General features: G+C 40.8%; 1 protein-coding gene across 1 annotated transcript in view; it reads left to right on the forward strand.

Annotated features, from left to right (window-relative positions):
* The window catches only part of LOC117813091 (roundabout homolog 1-like), a 111,779-nt gene that overhangs the window by 57,720 nt on the left and 32,542 nt on the right, over positions 1–21,517 (forward strand). The window contains exon 3 of the mRNA XM_034684168.1: positions 21,022–21,179. Coding sequence (XP_034540059.1) covers positions 21,022–21,179 — 158 coding nt within the window. The remainder of the gene's footprint in view (positions 1–21,021; positions 21,180–21,517) is intronic.

Consider the following 21,517-nt stretch of genomic DNA (forward strand, 5'->3'; position numbering starts at 1 on the left):
AAAAGGGAAGACTGGGAGGAGCAAAGCCTGGAGAGATGGTGCGATTGCTTGGAGGAAACAAAGGAGATGAGAGGAAGCAGAGATTGAAGTTGGAAGACAGGAAAACACAAGGGAGTACTGAAAAGTGATGAGGGTGTACAGTACTGTACATGAAGAACGAGATGAGAAGGGAGACAGCAGGGGGCTGATTTAGCTTACTTTGCACTGGTGAGAAATCAAAGCTGAATGGTGGAATTGTAGACTGTAGAAACATGGGCGTAGCCACCTTGACGTAATCCATTGATTGTTGACTGCATTTTTAAACCTCAGACCAGCATTTGGCCTCTGCCATGTTGGTTTTTTGTAGCCAGAGGTGGACAAATTTACAAGTGTGGTGGAGGACAGGGGGTTAGCACTGCCAATTTGTCAAAGCAAATGAAGCTCCAGCCAACAAATTACCTGAGGCTAATTCATCAGCTGGCAATGAGCTAGTTAGCTGCCCTGTTTACCATAGAATAAGACTTTATTTGCAGTTGCACCTGATTCAAGTTGTTTATTTATTAGACTAAAGAACTCGAAGAGCTGTTTGAGAGTAGCAGACTCAAGGCTACATCAACACCTTCATTACAGGAAACCAGGTAGCTTAAAAGCAACTGGTCTTCTTATCACTAGTTTCCTTAATGGGAAAGGCTAGCAACAATCCTGACTGCCATGCATGAGCACCCGCAAATACATCAATAAACTGGATACACTGAACAAGCTTACATGCTACAGTGAGCAGACATTGATAATTGATGATAATTGCTTAAACATAAATAATACTAGATTTTAACTCGGTTAAATAGCTCAGTACAGATACCAAAGCACAGCCAAGAGAGGAAGTTCAGCGGCTGAAGTAAGTCTAGCTTAATGCAACACCTTGTAGACTGCTAGTTGTACACAATTACATCACCAAAACGGACTCAAGTGCAATATTTCCCCGATCCAGTTCATCCTTCTCTTCTTACATGTGCAATACGTCGTTCTACCCATCTTCCCAGTTCTGTTCTGCACATTGTTGATACCTAGGCTACAAGTCTGTGCACATTTTCACCGCGTCATTGGTTTTGGAAATATTTGTAAATTTACTTATTGAGTTGTGTATATATGTTGTAAGATATGCTTATTTTTACTTCTTTAAATATAATTGCTATTTTATAGGCTCTTGTTTGCTTTGTTGTAACACTTGTAACACTTAAATTTCCCCGTTGTTGGACGAATAAAGGATATCTTATCTTATCTTATTTGCCTTACTGTGGCCACAAAAAGAAAGAAATGAAGAAAAAGACATTTGGGGGCTAAAACTTTTTTTTTTTTTTTGCCAGACTGTGATATGTTAAAATTTGGCTGTAAAAATGGCCATTTTAATACTGTCATCAAATCCTCAAGTGGAGGCTGCAGTTTTTAGAACATGGGCTTCATTTTTCCACATAGGAGGTTGCTGATTGGGGTTGATTCACTCTTGGAGCCAGCCTCAAGTGGACACTTGAGGAAAGGCACTTCTCATTGACATCATTTCTCATCACTAGATATTCCTGCTTGGGTGGAGCAATTACATAAAAATGTCGAACTTTGTGTTTAGTTCAGCTTCCAAATATTCAGGTGTGCACTTGTCTTAACCACAATTGCCTATGACGCAGAGTAGTGCCCTCATCTTGGCCTGTTAATTTGCACCTATCCAGTCAGGTGAGTCACCTAATGCTGCAGAGGCCTGAGTCAGGATAGGTGCTTTTTATTTCAACAGAGCTTATTCACAGAATACCTCATACTAATGAAAAGGCATGGTGTCTGTACACTCACTTAGCCATTTTTTTTGTGTGGTGCCCAAATGATACCCTCCATCCCTATCATCACTGGGGGACTGGCACGGCAACCAATGGGAGTGTCATTGCCAAGGAGATTGGAAACACCTGGAGACTGGCATCACCCAACGGCACATTAAACAGCCAGTTTTATTTACGTGGGATACACAATGACAGATGAGTGTTTGTAGCTGCAGGGCTGCAGGCAGCAGTGTTTGTGATAGGGATTTGCAGAGGGAATGGAGGAAGAGGATGACAGGCTGCTGCATTAGCTCTATTTTCCAACAGGGCTTCATGTAATTACAGATGCTTCTCAGGGATGTACCCGTCTCTCTGCTCACTTTTCCAGGAACATTTTCTCATGCAAATGTCCACTCTGCCCCCGATTGTGCCTCTGACCACAACATCAAACGGAATGAGCTATCAGAGACAAGACCAGGCCGAGCATCCAATATAAATTTTTTTCGTATAATCACAGTTTTCTCTCTTCCTTTGCATATCATTTCGCTCCTCGGCACCTCTTTCCTCCCCTCCCCCAGTACCTATCCATGAGCTCTCGTCAGAAAGACAAATTACCCAGTAGGCTGCTCTTTTAGCTGTGCTTTCTGTACAATAATCAATTTGAGGAACGGGAGAAAGAGAAGGCTAGAGAAACGTGAAATTATTCATCAGGGTCTCTCAGTAGCAGGGCTGTATAGGGGTGTGGGGGGATGGTATAGGGGGCTACCTCGTTCCTCCACGAGATAATTAGGGGAGAAGACCAAAAAGCAGAAATGAGGGGAATACTGCAGGCTAGCAGTGAGAGAGAAAAAAAAGAGTGACAGAGATGGAGAGTAATGGGTGAAGAGATGGCTGTTCTTTGCTGCTCTCAGAGCACTTTGTTGTTATATTTGGAAATCTGGAGATGGTGTTTAGAGTGTCGTCCCAGCAACAGACAGATACACAAGAGAGGATGGAGGGAAGACAGCCGAAGCTGGTGACGAGTGAAAAGGGAAGTGCAGAGAAGGAGGAGGAAGAAGAGCTTTAAGAGGAGCATGACTCCAAGTTAGCTCGGTTAAACTACTCAGAGGAAAAGAGGTATAGTAGCACGAGGAGGGGGGAAAACGAGCCAGGCTCTCTCTTGTGGTGGGTGTTTATTCAGAGAACCTCTTGTTTCCTACCAATTAAAGGGGCTGGGGACTGCTTCAGTGCAGCACCCCCTCCCTCCCTCCCTCCCCCTCCTCCTCTGCTCAATCTGTCTCCACTCCTGTCTTTCCTTCTTCTCTAGAGCTTGCTCCATCTGCACTTTTTGATCATTTAAATACCTCACATTGCACACTTGCACGTGCTTTTACTCTTAAAGTTCTCCAATCTGACATTTTCCTATATTTGACATTCAGATATATATGTATTTGACATCCAAATTCCTAAAAGAACACTTGCACTGCATATCTTTATTGTTTTTATCTGGTTTTAATTACTCGCTTTATCTCCAACAGCTTGCATTTGTTCTGTTCTTATCTATACCGTCCTCCCTGCTGCTGCAATGACCCAATTTCCCCAGAGGGATCATTAAGGTTTCATCTTTCACCCCTCATTCATTTCCCTCTCCCATTCAGTCCTCCCTGGTGCAGCTCGGTCCAAGTCAAACAAGCTTGTCGTTATAGTCGATTTCTTTTCCCGTTCCTCCACCAAATCACTAGTCTTTAGGCTCTCCTTGACTTTAGAGGGTTATAAGTGCTGAGGACTACTGTTAGCAGTGTTCTGTGTCATAAAACAGTGAATATCTTGGATTTATGGATTTGCCTTTTTAATCTGCCCTGTTTCAAGTTTAATTATTTTAACATTATATCTAATTCTTGGTATTCATTCCATCATATTATTCACTTTTCTTCGCATTTTAATAGATTGCTTTCAACATTTGTTTGTACTATTGTAATTTTTTGACATTTAATATCCTGTTATCATTTTTTGTTCTTCTTTTCAGTCTTCAATGTTTCATTGTGTGCTATGTGATTAAAAATTGGCTTTGTATGGAAAGTTTCACTAAGAGTGAATTGCAGCACCAAACAGCACAAATAATTGCACAGCCCTCTGCTCCATCTCAAGGTCCAATTCACAAAGCATACAGCAGTAATGAGATTCAAGTGCCCATTAAGTTTTGCAGCTATATGCAATTGGCTCCTGTTTTGCGTCTGATTGTGAAGATAAGATGTCAGCATCTCTTCTCTGCTGCGCAGAACTGCACTGTGCACTCTCATCCTGAGGGTACTCGGGATGAGAGTGAACAGGTAATTTATTTATACAGATGATGAAGCTGGATGGGAAGGGAACACTTCTTACCTGTACTGTTATTTCAATTCATGACGGATGTGACACAGATATCACAGTGTATTATCAGCTTACTTTCGGGAGTGAGCTAACAAAGAGCAGCTTGTTTAAATCATAGATTGTATAATAATGGACGTAGTATCCGTGACGTCACCATCTGTTTCTGAAGCTGTTTTGCCAACTTGGTGACGCTGCTGAACTCAACGTCTGTCGAGCTAGTGTGAGGTAGAGAGGCAGGCCTTTTAGCCTTTTGCTAACAGCTATAGGGTGCCCGCCAGTCAATCAAGTCAGCCATGCCCTTATTTAGGCGAAACTTGTAAGTTCAATATCTTCAAAAATAACGTGGTTTAAAAAATACACCCCTGTGCAGTGCATGCTGAGAGAGAAATTAGCTATTTAGACACAAACAGTTTTTTGCACCAGGCTGTAAACATGTCTGTTTTTGCTGTAAAGATCATCTCTTTTGAATGGGTCCGTATGCGGTTTAAAGGGTTTCTGCAGTCTCAAGCAGATGCTTGATTAACTGCGGTTTTAACACTTCCACATATGCTAAATATTTGAAGACCAGAGGTTGCTGCTTGGTGTGTGCAGGGGTCAAGCTAAAGAAATGATTTGATCCATTATTATTGTAATAATAGTAATGTCAAAGTAATATTAACAGACTAAATATAAAGACATATTACACTTAGGTTATGCAGAGGTGGAGTTGATACCATGATCTTTGTAAAGTTTCAGCATGACATGACATGTTTTGTTATGAGGTATATCTCAATACAAAGGGGCTCATTCCCTACTGAATGTGTAATAGCTCTTTTAAATGTATGCAAAAAACACTAATGCACAAAGATGCTGGTTGCTCTGCAGCAAAGTGCATGGTGCATTTAACCTTTTGTTCCTTGTGAATAAGACAGTCTTTTTGGCATTTGCACACAGGTTGAGTGGGTGCAGAAGCCACGCAATCCTTTTGTAAATCAGACCCAGAATGTTTAAAAACCATGGCTGTTACTTTTTTCTGCTATGAGGGAAGTGGAAATGTGGTGTTGTGTCTACTACATCCACTTCACACTGCCTGCATGCATCATTATCAGTATCACACACCTGCCAAGATGCACTAAATATCTCCAGATCAGCCAATCATTCATGTATTTTCTACTCTATGCTGCATCTCATCACATATCCATCATCTGTGAGGAAATAATGCATAGAAAAGCATCAACTGCAACCCTCTTTACACACGTCTTGCTGTCATGTGATTGTGCTATCACTACCTGCACTGTCAGCATCTTCCCCCGTCACACGAATGTAATTTTCCCTGCTTGAATAAAAGCATTATTGTGTCACGTTGTGTATCCCAGTGCTGAATGTGAGCCTGTCAATCAGTGTAATGCAACTCTGAATATAATGCCTCAGCTTGGGATTGTTGTGTGGAAGCAGGCCGTGATTCTGTCTGGTATCTGTGTCTGATTTATATTATTATTTTTTTCTTTCCAGTCAAACCGGAGAGCGTTACATACCTGCTCATAGCCGCGATCTCTCCTGGGCCCTGAATTGTCTCTCAGATTGATGACAGGGGGAAAGACTAGGGCACCTCAGGGTACATTAGAATGCGGAACATAGCTGTAAATGTGAGTGTGTGTGTATGTGTGCGTGTGTGTGCTGTGTTGGGCTCTAACTTTGCCTATTTTGGCACCAGCCTCGCCATAAAGCGAAAAAACACATCACAGCTACTCTTGACTCGTCTCGTTCTCTGCTGCGTTCACTGTAGCTCTTTGTTTCTTTGTGTCTGCACCTCTACTCCTACCCATGCTTGCGTGTCTTTGTCTTGCTCACTTTCCTCTTTGTTACAATTCCTCTTCCTCCTTAACGCCTCTTTTTTGTGACCCGCTGCACTCCTCCCTCAGAGCATCTCTCCTGGGTTTTGCTCTTTATTATTTCTATGTCTATCCACTTTGTCTTCCCTTACGAATGAACAACAGGCCAGGTCAGAATTAAGGTAGATACTAATTTAAACAAGGAGTAAGCCTGCTTATCTTCAGATTTACACTCTGCCTGCTGTGTGTAATTGCACATACCCTGAAGTTTCCCCCTTTGCTTTTTGCGTACAGTTCATAGAAGGTGCTTATTTAGAACTCAGCCTAGCCCAAGGAGATTTTCCAAACACTTCAGCAAGGGTCATACTGCTGAAACAAAGGTTTCTACTGGAATACATTCATCTCAAGGTCTCAGTCTGCTGTCTGCTTTCCACTTCTTTTGTTTGGTCAAACAAAGCCTGCAAAGTCTGTCTCACCATTCCTACTCCTTTAGGGGGAATTCATCGGCCTTATTAGTGGAGAAAAAATCTATAAATGTGTTCCTTGTCTGCGCAAAAAAAATTAATTGACAGACTAGCGCACTTACATACACGTTTCCCTCCACTAACCATATTTTATCTACTCGTTAATGTTCCCAATTACGCCGTCAAACAGTGCCAACGTTTTGCAGCGTGGCAGGCTTATTGAAATGGTAATGCAACCATCTCAAAGTGAAAGTCTTTCATTCAGTGGCTTCTAAGTGGATTTATTCATGACAATTTACTCTTCTCATGCAGGATTACACTAATGAGAGGGTTAAAGGGTGGTGTATGCGTGTGTGTGTGGCTTTTTCTCTGCTTTCATGCAAGGGACTTTTGCCCTGGAGAGAAAAAGGGCCACGTTACTGCAGCCTCCAGCTCGCTCCATTATTCCTAAGAAGAAGAGGACTTGATTTGGTTTGGTACCATTCTCTTGGTTATTGGTGCTCACTTCCTGCTTTCTAAAGGATTCAGGTGTCACCATTTTTGTGGGATAATTTATCTGATTTGAATCACAAGCCAGGTTCTATCTTTACCTTGAATTATGTCATTGAACTGTGTCACACTTAGAGATGCCCTTACATCTATTAAAGATGCTCTTGTGTGCCACAGGAGCAGACTGTAAGCTTCATCCTTGCATGAGGTCAGGTCTCTATTGGGAGGTATTAGCAGTTCTCAGAATGTAGGTCATTGTATTCTGAGTTCGACTATCCTGGTATTGCCTGTGTATCGTAATTTCAACCTCCTACTGTCAAAACCCTGTCATAGATATCTTGCCAGATGCTTATTAGTGATATCCAGCCTGCATTGTTAGTTTTTCCTTTTCGCCTCCTATTATAACTCACTCCAGAAGGAATTCCATCACTGTTGGTTGATAAAATTGCTTTCCTAAGGTGGGGGGAAGCGGCTTATAAAACAACAGGTGTCAAAAACAGACACAACCCACATAAAAACGTTATGTTTGGACTGCAGTAGATTCAGTCTTACAGTTCTTTCATCATCATAGCCTTCATTTGCCATCACACTTCAGAGAGCTGTGTCCTTCTACATCCATTGTGTTCTCAGAGGCAGCAGAAACTTGGCCCACAGCATTTTCTCTGATTGAATGGACTAGAACAGAGCCTCAAGTTCTGTTCATTTATTTCGCGAAACAGAAGTTTGATTTAATGAAATGGCAAAGCCTTAGAAAATTAATTATAAAATCTACTTAAAAGTGATGAACATGTTGGATGATTTTAAGGATTGTGTTTACTCAGTTGATGCCAGAGGGAATAATTGAACAGGAATGGCGTTCAGAGTGACATTTTCTATTTATTTGTCTTTTTATTGCAAAATAATCCATGTTTAACAAGAAGAATCCCTTTGGGCTTACTTTCACACTCCCAAGACGAAGAGGTCAGTCAAAACTGATTATAGTAATTGCCAATCAAGTGTGGAAATATGGACTTGTTGCAGAGCTAGTATAGCCCCATTCATTATCAAGGGGACACATTATTGCTGCAGCCACTTTGTTATATGTTTATAGTGCACTTTCATAAAACCCATTCATACAGTGAGAATGCACTTGCAGTCAGAGGGCACCAAACAAGAGAATTATGTTACAGCAGCTTATATTATGCTGCATGTTGTGTAAGGATGAGGTCTGGTGAAATCCACCTGGTGATGGAAGAAGTAAACGTATTGATAGTTGTTCATTGTGAGTTTATTTTTAGTTTGAGGGTTATCAGGAAGGTGTTGTAAGCTCAATGTTGATTCCCTTTGGCTTTGACATCTTGTCTTTGTGGCAGAAGGTAGCAAACTACATTTCGATTGAACAAAAAATAACACCATGTCAATGCAGCAGTTAGTATTGGTATTGTTCTTTATACACACCAGGTGAAAAGTAACGTGTATAGGAATATATTAATAAAAATACATCTAAACAAAAGAGAGACTCTTTTTCTCTCAGTATTTGTGACTATACTTTTTTTTGCATGTATCATAAAAAGTCTCTAACAAAGCCTTAAAGCTATTGTGAAAACGTTTTGTTCTGCTAATAAAACAGCCTTAAATAAACTGATGCCTCAATATGACCTAAAAAAGAAAATGAGACCCTCGTAGGGAGGATTAATTATTTCTATAGTTATTTTAAATGCCTCTCACCACTACCGTGGGGTAGGTGTCAGTCAAAGCAATTAATGACATGCCTTTGATAAAAAATAAGGAAACTTTAAGAAAAAAAAAATCTATGTCAAAGAGTTGCACGTTTGAAAGAAAGATGAGTTATTCCCAGAAAACACTCCCTACACTCATGCAGGACAAGTACAACAATGTAGTAAATCGCCCCACCTTGTCCACAGGGGTTGCCAAAGTCAACATACCTAGACGACAGTCACAAGAACGGAGCTCTCTACAGTTCATAAAGATGTGTACCGTGTTGGTTCTCAGCCTCTAATCAAACACAAGTAATGCCTCAACTTAGTGCTGGGCGATTATGTTAAAATGATAAAATACTTAATATCAGTTGATAAATATTGATAATTATGACGATAAATATCAAATCACTATTTCATTTAATTTTAAATGGAGATTTTTGTTTCCTGAGTGAAAGTTGAAGAAACCAGACAGTTTGTTAGTTTGTATCTGGATTTAGTTTCTGATAAACTTCTTGAATCCATCATTTCTGATGGTGCTAACAGGAAGCAGGTCTTTTGTGTAAAATGTTTGTAATTTTTATTTTTCTCAGATTGAGGTTATTTCCATAATTTGATTTAAATTTACAACAAATATATACAAAAGTGTGTACTGTGTATCAGTTTAGTAAAGTATTGTTTTGAGTTGTGCTCTCCCCATTAGAATTACTAAGCGTTACAGGCAGAGTGATGTTGTTTCCCACTGTGCAGTGAATCCATCATGGTTGTTAAGTTGTCCTACGGTCGCGGTGGACATTAGACTTGTTTGAAATGAACAGCAGAAGTTTTCTCTGTGCTCTTCCTTTACCCACACCCTGAAAGTGTATTCAATGAAGTGTATTAAGTTAATAGTTAACGCAGAGTCGACACAGTGTCAGACAAATGTCTCTGCTTTGAGCTCGCAGGTTTTGAGTTTTCTTCAGCGTCACTGTCTCTCGTTTCAGCTGTGTTTACATTCCGCTCCGAAAGTCTTTAAGCCCTGCCTACTTCTTATCCCGCGACATGATTGGCTAGTCAATGCTGTCTTCTTCTTCTGTCTTATGCTGGGTGGCAACTAGTCATTAAGGCTCACTAGCGCCCCCTCCATTTTAAGTGGCTGGGGGGTGTAATTACATGTTTATTTATATCAAAAGTTTATCGAACATTTTTTACATTGACATTGAGAAAAATTATACCCCAATAATCATCGTTTTTGAATTATCTCCCAGCACTACCTCTACTGTTGTATTTATGTCTCACACAATCCTTTGATTATCAAGAGATCAAGCGTCTAACACTGGTCTTCAACTGTAATCATGTTTGTATCACATTAGTAAGATACATCACAGAGTCTTGTGTTCTGTCCTTTTTCACCCCCTCCATATTATCCACTAGTTACCTGCTATATACTGTGTGTTGCCATTTTCAAACAGTAGTCATCAGGGCCAGCATGAGGCATATCAAGGTCATAGGTGGCAATATCGGCAGTTTCCAAGTGTGGGAAGTCCTCAGGGAATATAATGTTAAATGTGAACCCATGGACAATGCTAGAGAAATTCACTGTTAACCTCTCTGCTCCGCTCACATTCACCACTTGCCGTCTCATGCTAGCACAACCACCCACTCATTATCCAATGCTCAACACAACTTATGACAGGAAAAGACATGACTGGGTGTGCAGATGGGGAAAAAATTAACTCAACCTATGCTGTATCTGTTTAACAATTCCAAATCAATCAATCACCAGGTCTTTGATGGATTATTATGTTATAAAATTGTATGTAATACAAAATAAAGACTGTTTGGTAGAAACTGCTATTTTACCAATGATAGGGCAAATTTTGAGACTTCTATGATTTACACTTACAATAGAGGCACATGAAACTCTGTAATGATCACTTAGACTTCTGTTTTAACTTATCTCTGTGGTCATGTGGTTGTGCTGGAATTGGGGGTCATCAAATCCCAGTTTTGTTTATAGGGCACCAAAACAGCTTGAACAGACTGCTAGCCATTATCCTGATGTAGGGTCAAAAGGCAAATGAGAGAAATCAGGGCATTCAAGGGTGAGATCAGGAACTTAGATTCAACCTCTTGCACTTGTATGTGATAGACAGTTTTCCTAACCCTATCAGAGCTGTTTTCACCCTGCTCCTCTGCCACTCCTCTAATTCTCCTAATCTCCTTGATGTCCGTCTCTCTCACTGTATGTGCCCTCTCCTTATCCTCAGAAATGCCTCTCCTCTGTCTCTTCTTTCCTGCCTGTCTTGGTACAGAGGGAAAGGATGAGTAGGGGGAGATTAAAATGGAGGTTACACAATCCTTTTAGCTGGTTTTAATGTGCCCCCCTCACGAGTGATATGTTCCGCTCGTACATCAACAGGATTAGAGTGTCAGAACATCCGAGAACTGATGAACCGGTGAATCCATCCTTACACACGCACTCACACAGTATTATGGTAAACACAAAACCCTTGTCAGAATATAGTGCCTCCTCATGTGATTACATTCATTGCAAAAACATACAAACAAAAATATGTTGCTATTCTTGACCTTTTTTGAACTTCACATTACATCCACAAAGGAAAAAAAAAAAAATCTGTTTTTTCTGACATCTCACTTAAGTCATCTTAGTTTCCACACACTGGAAGTCAAAGGTTAGTGCTCACAGGCTGTAATGAAACCTTGCAATGAAAGTTGCATATATTACACTCTAGTCCAACTTAACTGAATGCAAACCTATACACACTATTACCATGGGCGTGTCCAGAGGGTTGACCAGGGGTGGTACAGGCCCCGGTTGAAACCATATACTGTATAAAATGTGGACGTAGTATCCGTGACGTCACCCATCTGTTTCTGAAGAGCTGTTTGAGGCCAATTGTCGGCAGCAGCCATATTGCTGCTGTTGAGCCAGTGTGACTTAAAGAGGCAGAGTTTGAGCATCCTAGCTAACAGCTAGTGTTCCCGCAGTCAGCTGTGCCTCTCATTGGAAGACTCGTAATCTCAATATCTTCGAAATTGCCGCGTTAGGAAAAAATTCACCCCCCTCACAGTGTGTGCCGATCGAGAAATTAGCTATCCAGACTACACTCGTCTTTTGTACCAGGCTGTAAACATGTTTATTTCTGCTATAAAGATAGTCTTTTTCCATTCATGTGTATGTGACTTCCAGTACTTCCGGAGCCAGCCTCAAGCGGATCCTCGATGAACTGCAGCTTTTAGCACTTCTGCTTTGGACTCATATTTTTAGACCAGAGGTTGCCGCTTGGTTTGGACTGAGTTGCAAGAGGCAGCCAGGAGATTTCTCTAAACTTAGATCAAAGACAATTTTTTTTTTGAGCACTTAGAAAATTGAGAAGAAAGAAAAAGTAGAGAAATACAGAGTAAAACAAATGCTGTGGGCCACCCCAGTCCAAAAAAGTCTGGTCACACCCCGACCATTACAGGAGTAGTCTGTCCCTGCACGACCTTCGTTTGCTGCTCTCGTCTGGAGAACGTGAGACAGCAGAGTCATTCAGAGTCAGAGTTATCACAGCCAGTCATCTGTCACATAATGAGCTGTTATAGATGAATATGAATCCACTGCCAACGATGTACATGCGTCACAAGTTAAACTAAACCCTTTCTGCTGTACTCAAACATTCCTCAACTTTAAGCTTCTGTTTTCTGCAGAGCTTTAGTACGACTATGTCTTTAAAATTACTTCTGATAAGTCACATGCATATCTGGGTTTTCAGTGTTGGGGATTTAACAAAAGCTCTTGTCTTCCACAACACTGCAAGTCTGCACGTAAAGTAGTTACTGGATTGTGTTATTTACTCCACTTTCCCTGAATTGGTAGACACTCATGACAAGATCAGTGTGTTCATTGTTAGTTGGATTTTTAGCTTAGACAATTCAGCATTAGCGGCTAATGCCATCTCTGGATTGTGGCAAGTGACATGAGCCTTGTAGGTCGTATTCCCTAAGTATTACATTTTCACTACATGTTGAAAAAATCTGAAATAAGTCCACTCGTTTGATTTAATCAATGAGTGTTTTTCTTAATTCTTTCTCCACTGCCTCCATGTGTACTTTATCAACTTCATGTATTGATAATCTGCAGCTGTGAATCTATACAATATTGCCATAATATTGCAATACTATATTATATAGATTTTTCCCCTGACCCCAGTAGCCTGAGTGACCTGGTGACATTTCAGTTGCGTTAGGACCTTAGGACACTGGAATGATTTTTCTCAAGAATTAGCCCAGCTCTCTGGAAATGGAGCTACATCATGTCAACACTTTGAGCTTTTGTTGCACAATGCTTGAAAATATTAGTAATTGGTCATATATTTTTTCTAAAATAAGTGGCAATGGTATAAGCTGCAGCTTTAACATTCTGTTACCATGAATTAATGGACTCTGGTGAAGTAATACACAGTGAAGGTTGGTTCTGGCGTCCACATTGTCCATAGATTTCTTATGCTGGTCACCTTGTTGGTTATAAATACTTACTGAAGTCTCATACATGTAACACAGGACAATTATACTGATTTAAAATGAGAATATAATATGGCCTGGTAAAGAGATGTATAAGACAATACGTTTGAAGTCCTTTGCATATTGCTGTTCTGGAATTACACCATGAAGTAAAATGAATGCAGGGTGCAGAAAGATGGCTCTGTCGGTATCTGAATGGAAATAAATGAGCCATAATTGTGATATAAATATACCACCCTGAACTTGCAATGTGTAAAAGGCTTCGGAGAGATGGCAATCAAGAGAAAGGAAAAGGTTAAGGTGCAAAATGTGGCACAAAGTGTCTTAAAACCAGGAGCTTTATCCAAGTTAGTGAAGCCTCTTTGTTAAGTTAATTGGCTCGCTAAACACAAGATAGATTTATGGCCCTGTATGCAGAAAATTTGTTAGCTGTGGGACTTTTTGGAGTAGTGATTTCTTTGCAGAAAATTAAATTCAAATGAGGGAGCTTGGGGAGGACAGGCAGGGATTTTTTGTTTCCTTTTTAAGCAGTGTGGGGTGTCTTCTGGATGCTTTTGTGTGTTCGACAAATCTCGTGTGGCATAGTTACGAGCCTGAGCTAATGCTTGTATCCTAATTTATACATGCAGGACCCTCATTTTTTATTGGATTTGCTTGGTTGCTGTTCATATTATGTTATTGGCTCTGGTATTTGCTTGTAAAGGGGCACAGGGCCCACTGGACCTCTTGGGTGAGTGTATGTGTGTGAGTGTCTGTCTCCTGTTTTTTTTTATCTATATGACCAGCTATAGCATCCATGAGCTGAGCATATTGGTTTTTCTGTGGAGCAGCTGTTTCTCCTGCAGCTTTCTGTCTCTCCAGACTGCAGATCTGTGAGGGAAGGCAGGAGTAGAAGAAGAAGGGGGAGATGGATAGAAGCAGAGAGGTAGGGGGTAGGGAGAGGTCAGGAGATAGAATCTGAGAAAAGTCAAGGATTTCATATCTGCTGGGATTGGATGATTGCTGTATTTTAGAGCTTAGCTGTGGGTATTTATTATAGTTATATATTTTTTAGCCAGTTCTCTTGGTCTAAAGAGGACTGGTTTATGTCTGCTGAATGTTTTGAAGCACTGGGAAACATAAAGACTTCAGGGCTGTGTAACAGATGCCAGTACTTATATTTACTTATTATTACTACTTACTCTTGGAATAATGTATTTCAGTGCGGCCTGAACAGAACTGAGAAGGAACCATGATCCAGCTTTTGCCTCAGCTTATTTCCGTTTCAGTATTTACTTATCCCTGACACAGCTTGCTTAAGTATAAAAGTCATTTTACTGTCTACACTTTGTGAGAATGACAAGAGCATGGGCAGACATTTTGAGAGACACTGTAGATAATCTGCATATTTTTTTTCTCTTTGAACATTTGGAGAGCTTTTCATTCACCTTTTATAAATGACCTTTTTTAATGATGCTTTTGGGCTGCAGTGGATTAATGCTAATATGGTAAGTAGTGAGGGGCTGCTTGTTGGTGCGGTGGTTGGCGTTGCTGCCTTACAGCAGAAAGGTTCCTGGATGGATTCTTGGTTGTGGTCCTTCTGTGTGGAGTTTTCATGTTCTTCCTGTGTGTGTGTGTGCGTGCATGGGTTCTACTTCTTTCTCTCGTAGTCCAAAGACTTGCTCACCAGGCCAGTTGGTGACTCTTAATTGCCAGTAGATGTGAGTGTAAAAGGTTGTTTGTCTCTAAATGTCAGCCCTGTGTTTGACTGACAGAGGTGTGTCCAAAGGGGTGCCCAGGGCCTCCGTTCGAAGCTGATTGGTTGCTCCTAATGCCATGCCAAAACCCCAAACCTTGACTGGCTATATTCTTTGTCTGTGGTGGCCCTTCTGTTAAAATAAAACATAACAGCTGTGTTGCAACAGGTTGCAAGTTGATCTCTTTGCATTTTAATGTTTGAATCTCCCTGTTGAGCCCTGGGAGAATAGTTCCTCTAGTTGTGTATTCATCATGATGTTGCAAGGCAGATAGAAGAGACTCCCCAAAAGCGATGCTTCAAGCCAAGAAATAGTCTCAAATATAAAACCAAAGTAAGTCAGTTTTATGAATCATTTTTTTTACATATTGAATAAACAAAATATAATAATGTTATAACTCAGCAGTAGGGGTGCTGATGGGTGGACCCCTGCCCCAGTTTTACTGTCTCCTCCTGTTTTCAGTTGCAAAGCTTTTCTAAGCTAATCTGCTAGTTTTTGCTTCACAGTAAGGATTCAGATGTTACAAGGATATTACATTTCTCAACCTACTCCCAATCTGGGATCACATTTTTTTTACATGTATACATTTTTGCAACAGTGTCCAACTTAACCAGCATCTAAGATCAGGGTTAAGATCACCCATCAATTTGCATACAAAGAAAACTATTTGTCATACAGTGGACAGCTTCAAATATTAAATTTCCTGAGCCAGCAGTGCTTTACACACCATGGCACGTTTGCCTGCAGTCATACGTGCTCTGCTTTTTTATGAAAGTTCAGATAAAAGATATGACATATAAAAGACAATCCATAATTACTTGCAAAAGGGATTGTTTTACTCTCTTCTTTAAAAACAAGAATCTGTCAGACGTCTCAACTCATGCTTTTAGATGGGCTGATTGCTAATTGTATTCCTCCTCTAAAACATGATTTGAAAGCAGACGCGTGCACAGCTGTTGTCCTGCTTTTGGCTAATCCCAGCTATGAGTGATATCAAACCATCAGTGCCTTGTCGTAATGTTGATTTTAGGACGTGTAAATATATGCTGTAACATCATAGTTATGCACCTGGAACTGCAGGCTGTGAAAGCACTTTGAATACTAAATGGAACAGCAGGGGAGGGATAGTTTTGACTGTGGCGACAAAAGGTTGCCTCTGGCTGTCTCCTGCTGTGATGCAGCGCGATAAGGTTACCGTGTGTGCCCCATCCCGCCGCTGTCTGTGGGGTTAGATTGTGTTCCTTTTTGGTGAAGTTGGACTCCGCAGTGAGGATTATTGGAGCTCGGCTGCAGTAGGCCTTTCAAGCTCTGGCTCAGGCTCCAGAGGACTAACAACAAGTCAGACACTGTCAGATCCAGGCTAGTGAGGCCAAGGGCTGATGCTTTGAAGTTGGCCATGGGATTCTCATCTGGAGGGATCAGATGGAGGCAGAAAAGGAGACGTAGAGAGGTGCAAAGCTCTAGCTAAACAGGCGAGTTGGGTTGGCCAGAGAAGCTGCAGAGGTGGGTTTCACGGTGTGAAGCCGGAGCCCACATGCTATGACTGGCTTCGACAACCTGTGAAATTCACACGTGTGTAACTTGTGAAATAAACAAGAATGATTTGAGAATAACAAAACAGACATGACTTCTGAAATTGCCCTCACATATACAGATGGAAGAGAGGAAGTGGAAAGTCATTTGAATTTGAAAAATTTGAATGGGATATACAGCATGCAATATTGCAGACTCTCCAATCAAAGAACTGATGTGTTTGGAGTTCATGTAAGAAAAAGGTTCTACTTGTCTTCTATAGAATTCTTCAATAGTACCTCCAATCCGGGAAATAAATATGCCAGCCAAAGTTTATTCATCTCCATGAACAGAATCCGCAAATGAATGCAGAAGCTGTGGGTGATGGAGAAGATTTTTGGTGTCGAAAGTGTTCCATTTGTTTGTATTTCCAGTAGCATTGTAAAATTCAATTTCAGAGAGCTTTGGTTGTATGCAGGTAAACAGACTCAGCAGTAAGCAAAAGGGAGAAACACATAAGTGGAAAATGTGATGCAAGACAGGCATACGTCTGCTATCGCCAGACGACAATTTAGCATTTCATCCGTCCACACAAACAGCAATCTGTCTTCAAGCAGCAAATTTGTATTTACAGATTCTATATAAAATACAGAATCAGTAGGCATTGGATTAGATTTTAGTGTCCTGTGTTTTTTTGTTTTGTTTGTAGTATCATTCAATAGCTTTTGAATGTATGCAGAAAAACTGTTCCCGTGAGAGCTTAAGGAGGCAGACTACATTCCGCCATGATGCAATCCCATTAGCAGCGTTCTTATAGTGATTTACCTTCAGTTATCGGCTTCAAACAGGTATCTGTATACACATGTAGTGAACAATACACCTTTCAGCATCATTTCTCAACACCAACTTGATTCTTGCTATTCAAATTGCTGTAGTCAGACTGTAAACAAAGGCTAAACACAGAAAATATGGTCATGACTGGAAGTTCTTTATCTCAGCCTTCACCAAAGTTGAACCAAAGCTATATAGTCATCGTACAATAGTCAGTTGATACATTATTTCCCATCCAACTCAGTTCTCACTTTCCAAGATGTGGGGGACTATCTTTGTTAGTCTCATAAATAAATCATTTTTGAATCAATAAAATAATCTTAAAATCAAGAGTTAGGATCAACTTGTTTGTTTCTTAAGTAAGGTTCAGGTTCAGGTTACTTTATTTGTACCTGTAGCTAAACTTGTTTTGCAGCCAGTGAGATGTTAGGTCAATACAGAATTACAAGATAGATGTCAGACAGAACAAACTACTTAATGTGCAAAACATAGAAAAAATATCCTAAAACTAATCTAACAGTAAAAATGGTAAAATAAATAGAGATGATAAAATGATAAAAGTGCTAAAGGTTCCATTTAAAACGCATATCAAAATACAGTCAACCAATAAAAATGATAGAATCACATGAATAAATCAGACAATCTGGGCTCAAGTCTTAAAATTGGAGGTTGATTCTGTGTGAGAAAATAAATACTATTGCTGCTTGTTCAGCTCAGTAATAGCAGCAGGAACAAAGCTTTTCTTGTGATGCTGTGTCCTGAACCTTGGGACTAAAAACTGTCGTCCAGAGTGAAGAAGCTGGAAATCACTGTGCAGAGGGTGTAGGCATTATTTAAAGCGTTTAAGTAACTGTGTAACAAGGGATATTGTGTAGTGAGCAGACAGTAATGCAAAATGTCTTGCATCTCCCACTGTCAGGATTCTATTTTGCATACCCACCCAGTAGAATTTCTGTGTAAAAATGCAAATAGTAATCCTATTGTTGGGAATATCTCTACAACCCAACTCATTTTACAAACCTTAAGTTTCTAGTTGGACTTTGACCAACTCACAAAAAGGAAGTCCTGACCCTTGATATTTTCACTTGAATGAATAACAGCTGGTTAAACCGGAAGCAATAAAAAAGTTCTCTGTCACTTCCAGAGACTTGCAGTTTTTCTGTCATCCTGCAACTCTTTTTTGTCATTTTTCCTTTATTAGATCGAGCAGCTGTCAAGAGACAGGACATGTGGGGAGAAGACAGTGAGGTCAACATGCATGAAAAAGACATGGAGAGGAGTTGAGTCAGGCCAAATGTTACTGTATGGAGGGAGCCTGCTTTTCCAACTGAGCTATACTGGCAACTGTGCCTGCAACATTTAAACATACATATATCCAGCAAATGTTGTTCCTCATTTGCTTTATGGGATCTGGAGCTGTAAATGCCAGTGACTTGGGCGATTTAGGGATTTACTACTGTCAGAAACATCGCTCATGAGAGAAGCTTGTTTATATGAACTGTTGAAGCTGGAGGATATAAAGAGAGGGGGAAAAAAAGGCTTTTCAGATTGTCTTAATTGGCATAATTTAGGTTTCAAGTCTGAGAGAATTTACATTTCTGTATGCTTGCATGATTTTGACTTGGGCATGCATCATTTCTTATTTTATCTTTTTAAGCAGATACATTTCCCCTTCAGAGAATATAAACAGTCAGCTTTGCGTACACATGTTCCAGATTATTGGAGTGCACAATAGTTAAACATGTAAAAATGTGCCAACTTTTCCTTGTTCACACACTCACAAAAACATGCACACTTATAAAAACATTCTTCCCTAGCCTTCATAAGCTTCCTCTGGTTTTAACTCTTATCTCCTCTTGCATTATTCCTTACACTTACTCCAAATATAAATCTATAACAAAGCGGGTTTGAGGATGTGGTCCCAGGCTCTTTAAATCCTATGGAGACGCTTGGACCTCACACGATAGTAAAAACAGATGTGTAGCCTCATTGCTTTTAGAATTATTAGATAGTATCAGTCGATCAATCAGCACACACACACATACATACACACACCAGTGTGCACCAGTCGTGATGGTCTCGTTCTCTTCCTGCCTGTAGTAATCTCAGTCGTGTTTTTGTGTCCCACGAGGAATGCCTTTTATCATGTGACACGGTGGTGTTGGCGGCAGTGGGGGGAGGGGTGTGTGTGTGTGTGTGTGTGGGGGGGGGGGGGGTCGTCGGACAGCTGTTTCCCATCAGCACTTATTCAACTGCAGTCAGCCAGTCGCAACTCTGCTCAGAGGATCACAGGGGCCGGAGCAGCGGAGTGGAGCTCAGAGAAGTGCAGGGGCCAAAACACCACCAATTAGGAGGTCATCCCAATTTGTTCTCCCATATCCACGCTGCTCATCGGGCAACTCAGGCCCCGCAGGTCCTGCATTACGTACAAATCTGTAGCCAGAGGTGAACGAGTTGCCGCCATCTGGGAGTGATTATGCCGTTTTCCTCATTGTTTCCTGTCTTTTCACCCCAACCCGGCTACACTGAGTTCTGCTATTCCGCTCTCTCTACGTTGGCTCGGCTCCCTTGGCTTGTTCAGGTTCTATAAGCCCCCCCTGTAATTTAAGACTGGGAATGCTTAGCAGCAGTCACTCATGCAAAGGCGTCTACATTAGCACATGTTTTCTCGCCTCATTTGGAGCAGAAATACACTTGGCTGTATAGAACAAAAGGTTGTTTTCATTGGTGGTGCACTGATTTCTGACAAATTTTGCTACACAGCCTAATTCCATTGTCTTACTAGCAAATTAAAGTGCCATAATGCAGTTTATTACGGTCAGTTGTTTTGGGGAATTCAAACTTTTAGAAATACCTTGCTGGTTATCAAAAATGTACACCTCCTGTTGCTTGAGCTTGAGGCAGAACATTGGAAACCATTGTATACTGTCTATGGTGGAGACAGGAAAGAGCTGCCTGTGGCCACCAGAAATCACACTCTTCTGTTGGACTTCTCACAGTTTGCTTTGTCTCCAGTTCAGCGTCTCTCTGGCTTCTTTTTCTGCAGGCAGGCTACTCGTTGTGGAAAGATGATAAATTGCTGTGGTAGCTTTCGGCTGTCTGCTAGAGGGGCCGTCTGGATCTCACCTTTCAGCATTGCTCTCTGTAGCAGTGTATCTTCTTGTCTTACTGTCAGCCATTAGGACAAACAGCTTTCTCAGCAGCTTGAATCAGTAGACCTTAACCTCTGTTTGAGTGAGGGAGTAATGAGGGATGCTCGGAAACTCATCATATGATATAAAGGTGCTGATTTACATGTATGACATATTTCTATAATATAAACTAAGTAAAAGACAAAAGATTTTGTAAATCAAGGAGTCATCAAAGTTATTTCTGTGCCGTGCTTACCATGTGTGATGGACAGGACTAGCAATAAGGTTTTTGAATGAAATTCATGAAAGTCATTTCCTTCACATCAGAAGTCAAGTACACAATCTCCTTCCTTTCAAATGGTATTAGCCCTAAGAACATGGTTGCTAGGTGACTGACAATAAAAAAGTGACAGTAATAATGTGTTTGTGCATTTCATGGCAATGCAAGGAGCAAGAAAAAGGTAGACATCAGGAAAAAGTGATAAACCATTTCCTGCCTTTCTGACATTTTACAGAGCATATGCGTACAGTATGTTACTATTTAACTTGGAGCATCTATATTCCATTCACTGCAGTTAGTCTCTTTATTAGCACAATTCATTCAAGTCAACTTTAAGAAATCCATAGTACGAGGAGATACTGCGATCTATAAGTCAAGTTCAAACTTCATTAAATTCCACTCCTTTGACAGTTTTTTTTCTGTTTGTTTTCCAGTTTTACGGGATGACTTCAGACAGAACCCAGTCGACGTTATGGTGGCAGTGGGTGAGCCTGCAGTGCTGGAGTGCCAGCCACCCCGTGGGCACCCGGAACCGACCATTTCCTGGAGAAAAGATGGTGCCAACTTGGAGGATAGAGATGAACGCATCACAGTAGGAGATACCAATTTAACACTAAACATACACCATAAACCACTTTTTTTAAGTGGATATTTTCATGGATTAGGGATGATAGATGGATGGGTGGAATATTTTGATGGGTGGGTGGAATGATTGGATGGATGGATGGGTGGGTGGATGAAAGGAAGGATAAAAGGATGTATGGCTGGATGGAGGGATGGATGGATGAGTACAATATTTGGATGGTTGGATGGGTGGGTGGCTGGAATGATTATATGGATGGATGGGTGGACATAATGATTTGATGGATGATGGATGGATGGATGGATGGATGGATGGATGGATGGATGGATGGATGGATGGATGGATGG

This window comes from Notolabrus celidotus, chromosome 5 (genome assembly GCF_009762535.1).
Source record: "Notolabrus celidotus isolate fNotCel1 chromosome 5, fNotCel1.pri, whole genome shotgun sequence".
In the NCBI taxonomy this organism is placed as follows: Eukaryota; Metazoa; Chordata; class Actinopteri; order Labriformes; family Labridae; genus Notolabrus; species Notolabrus celidotus.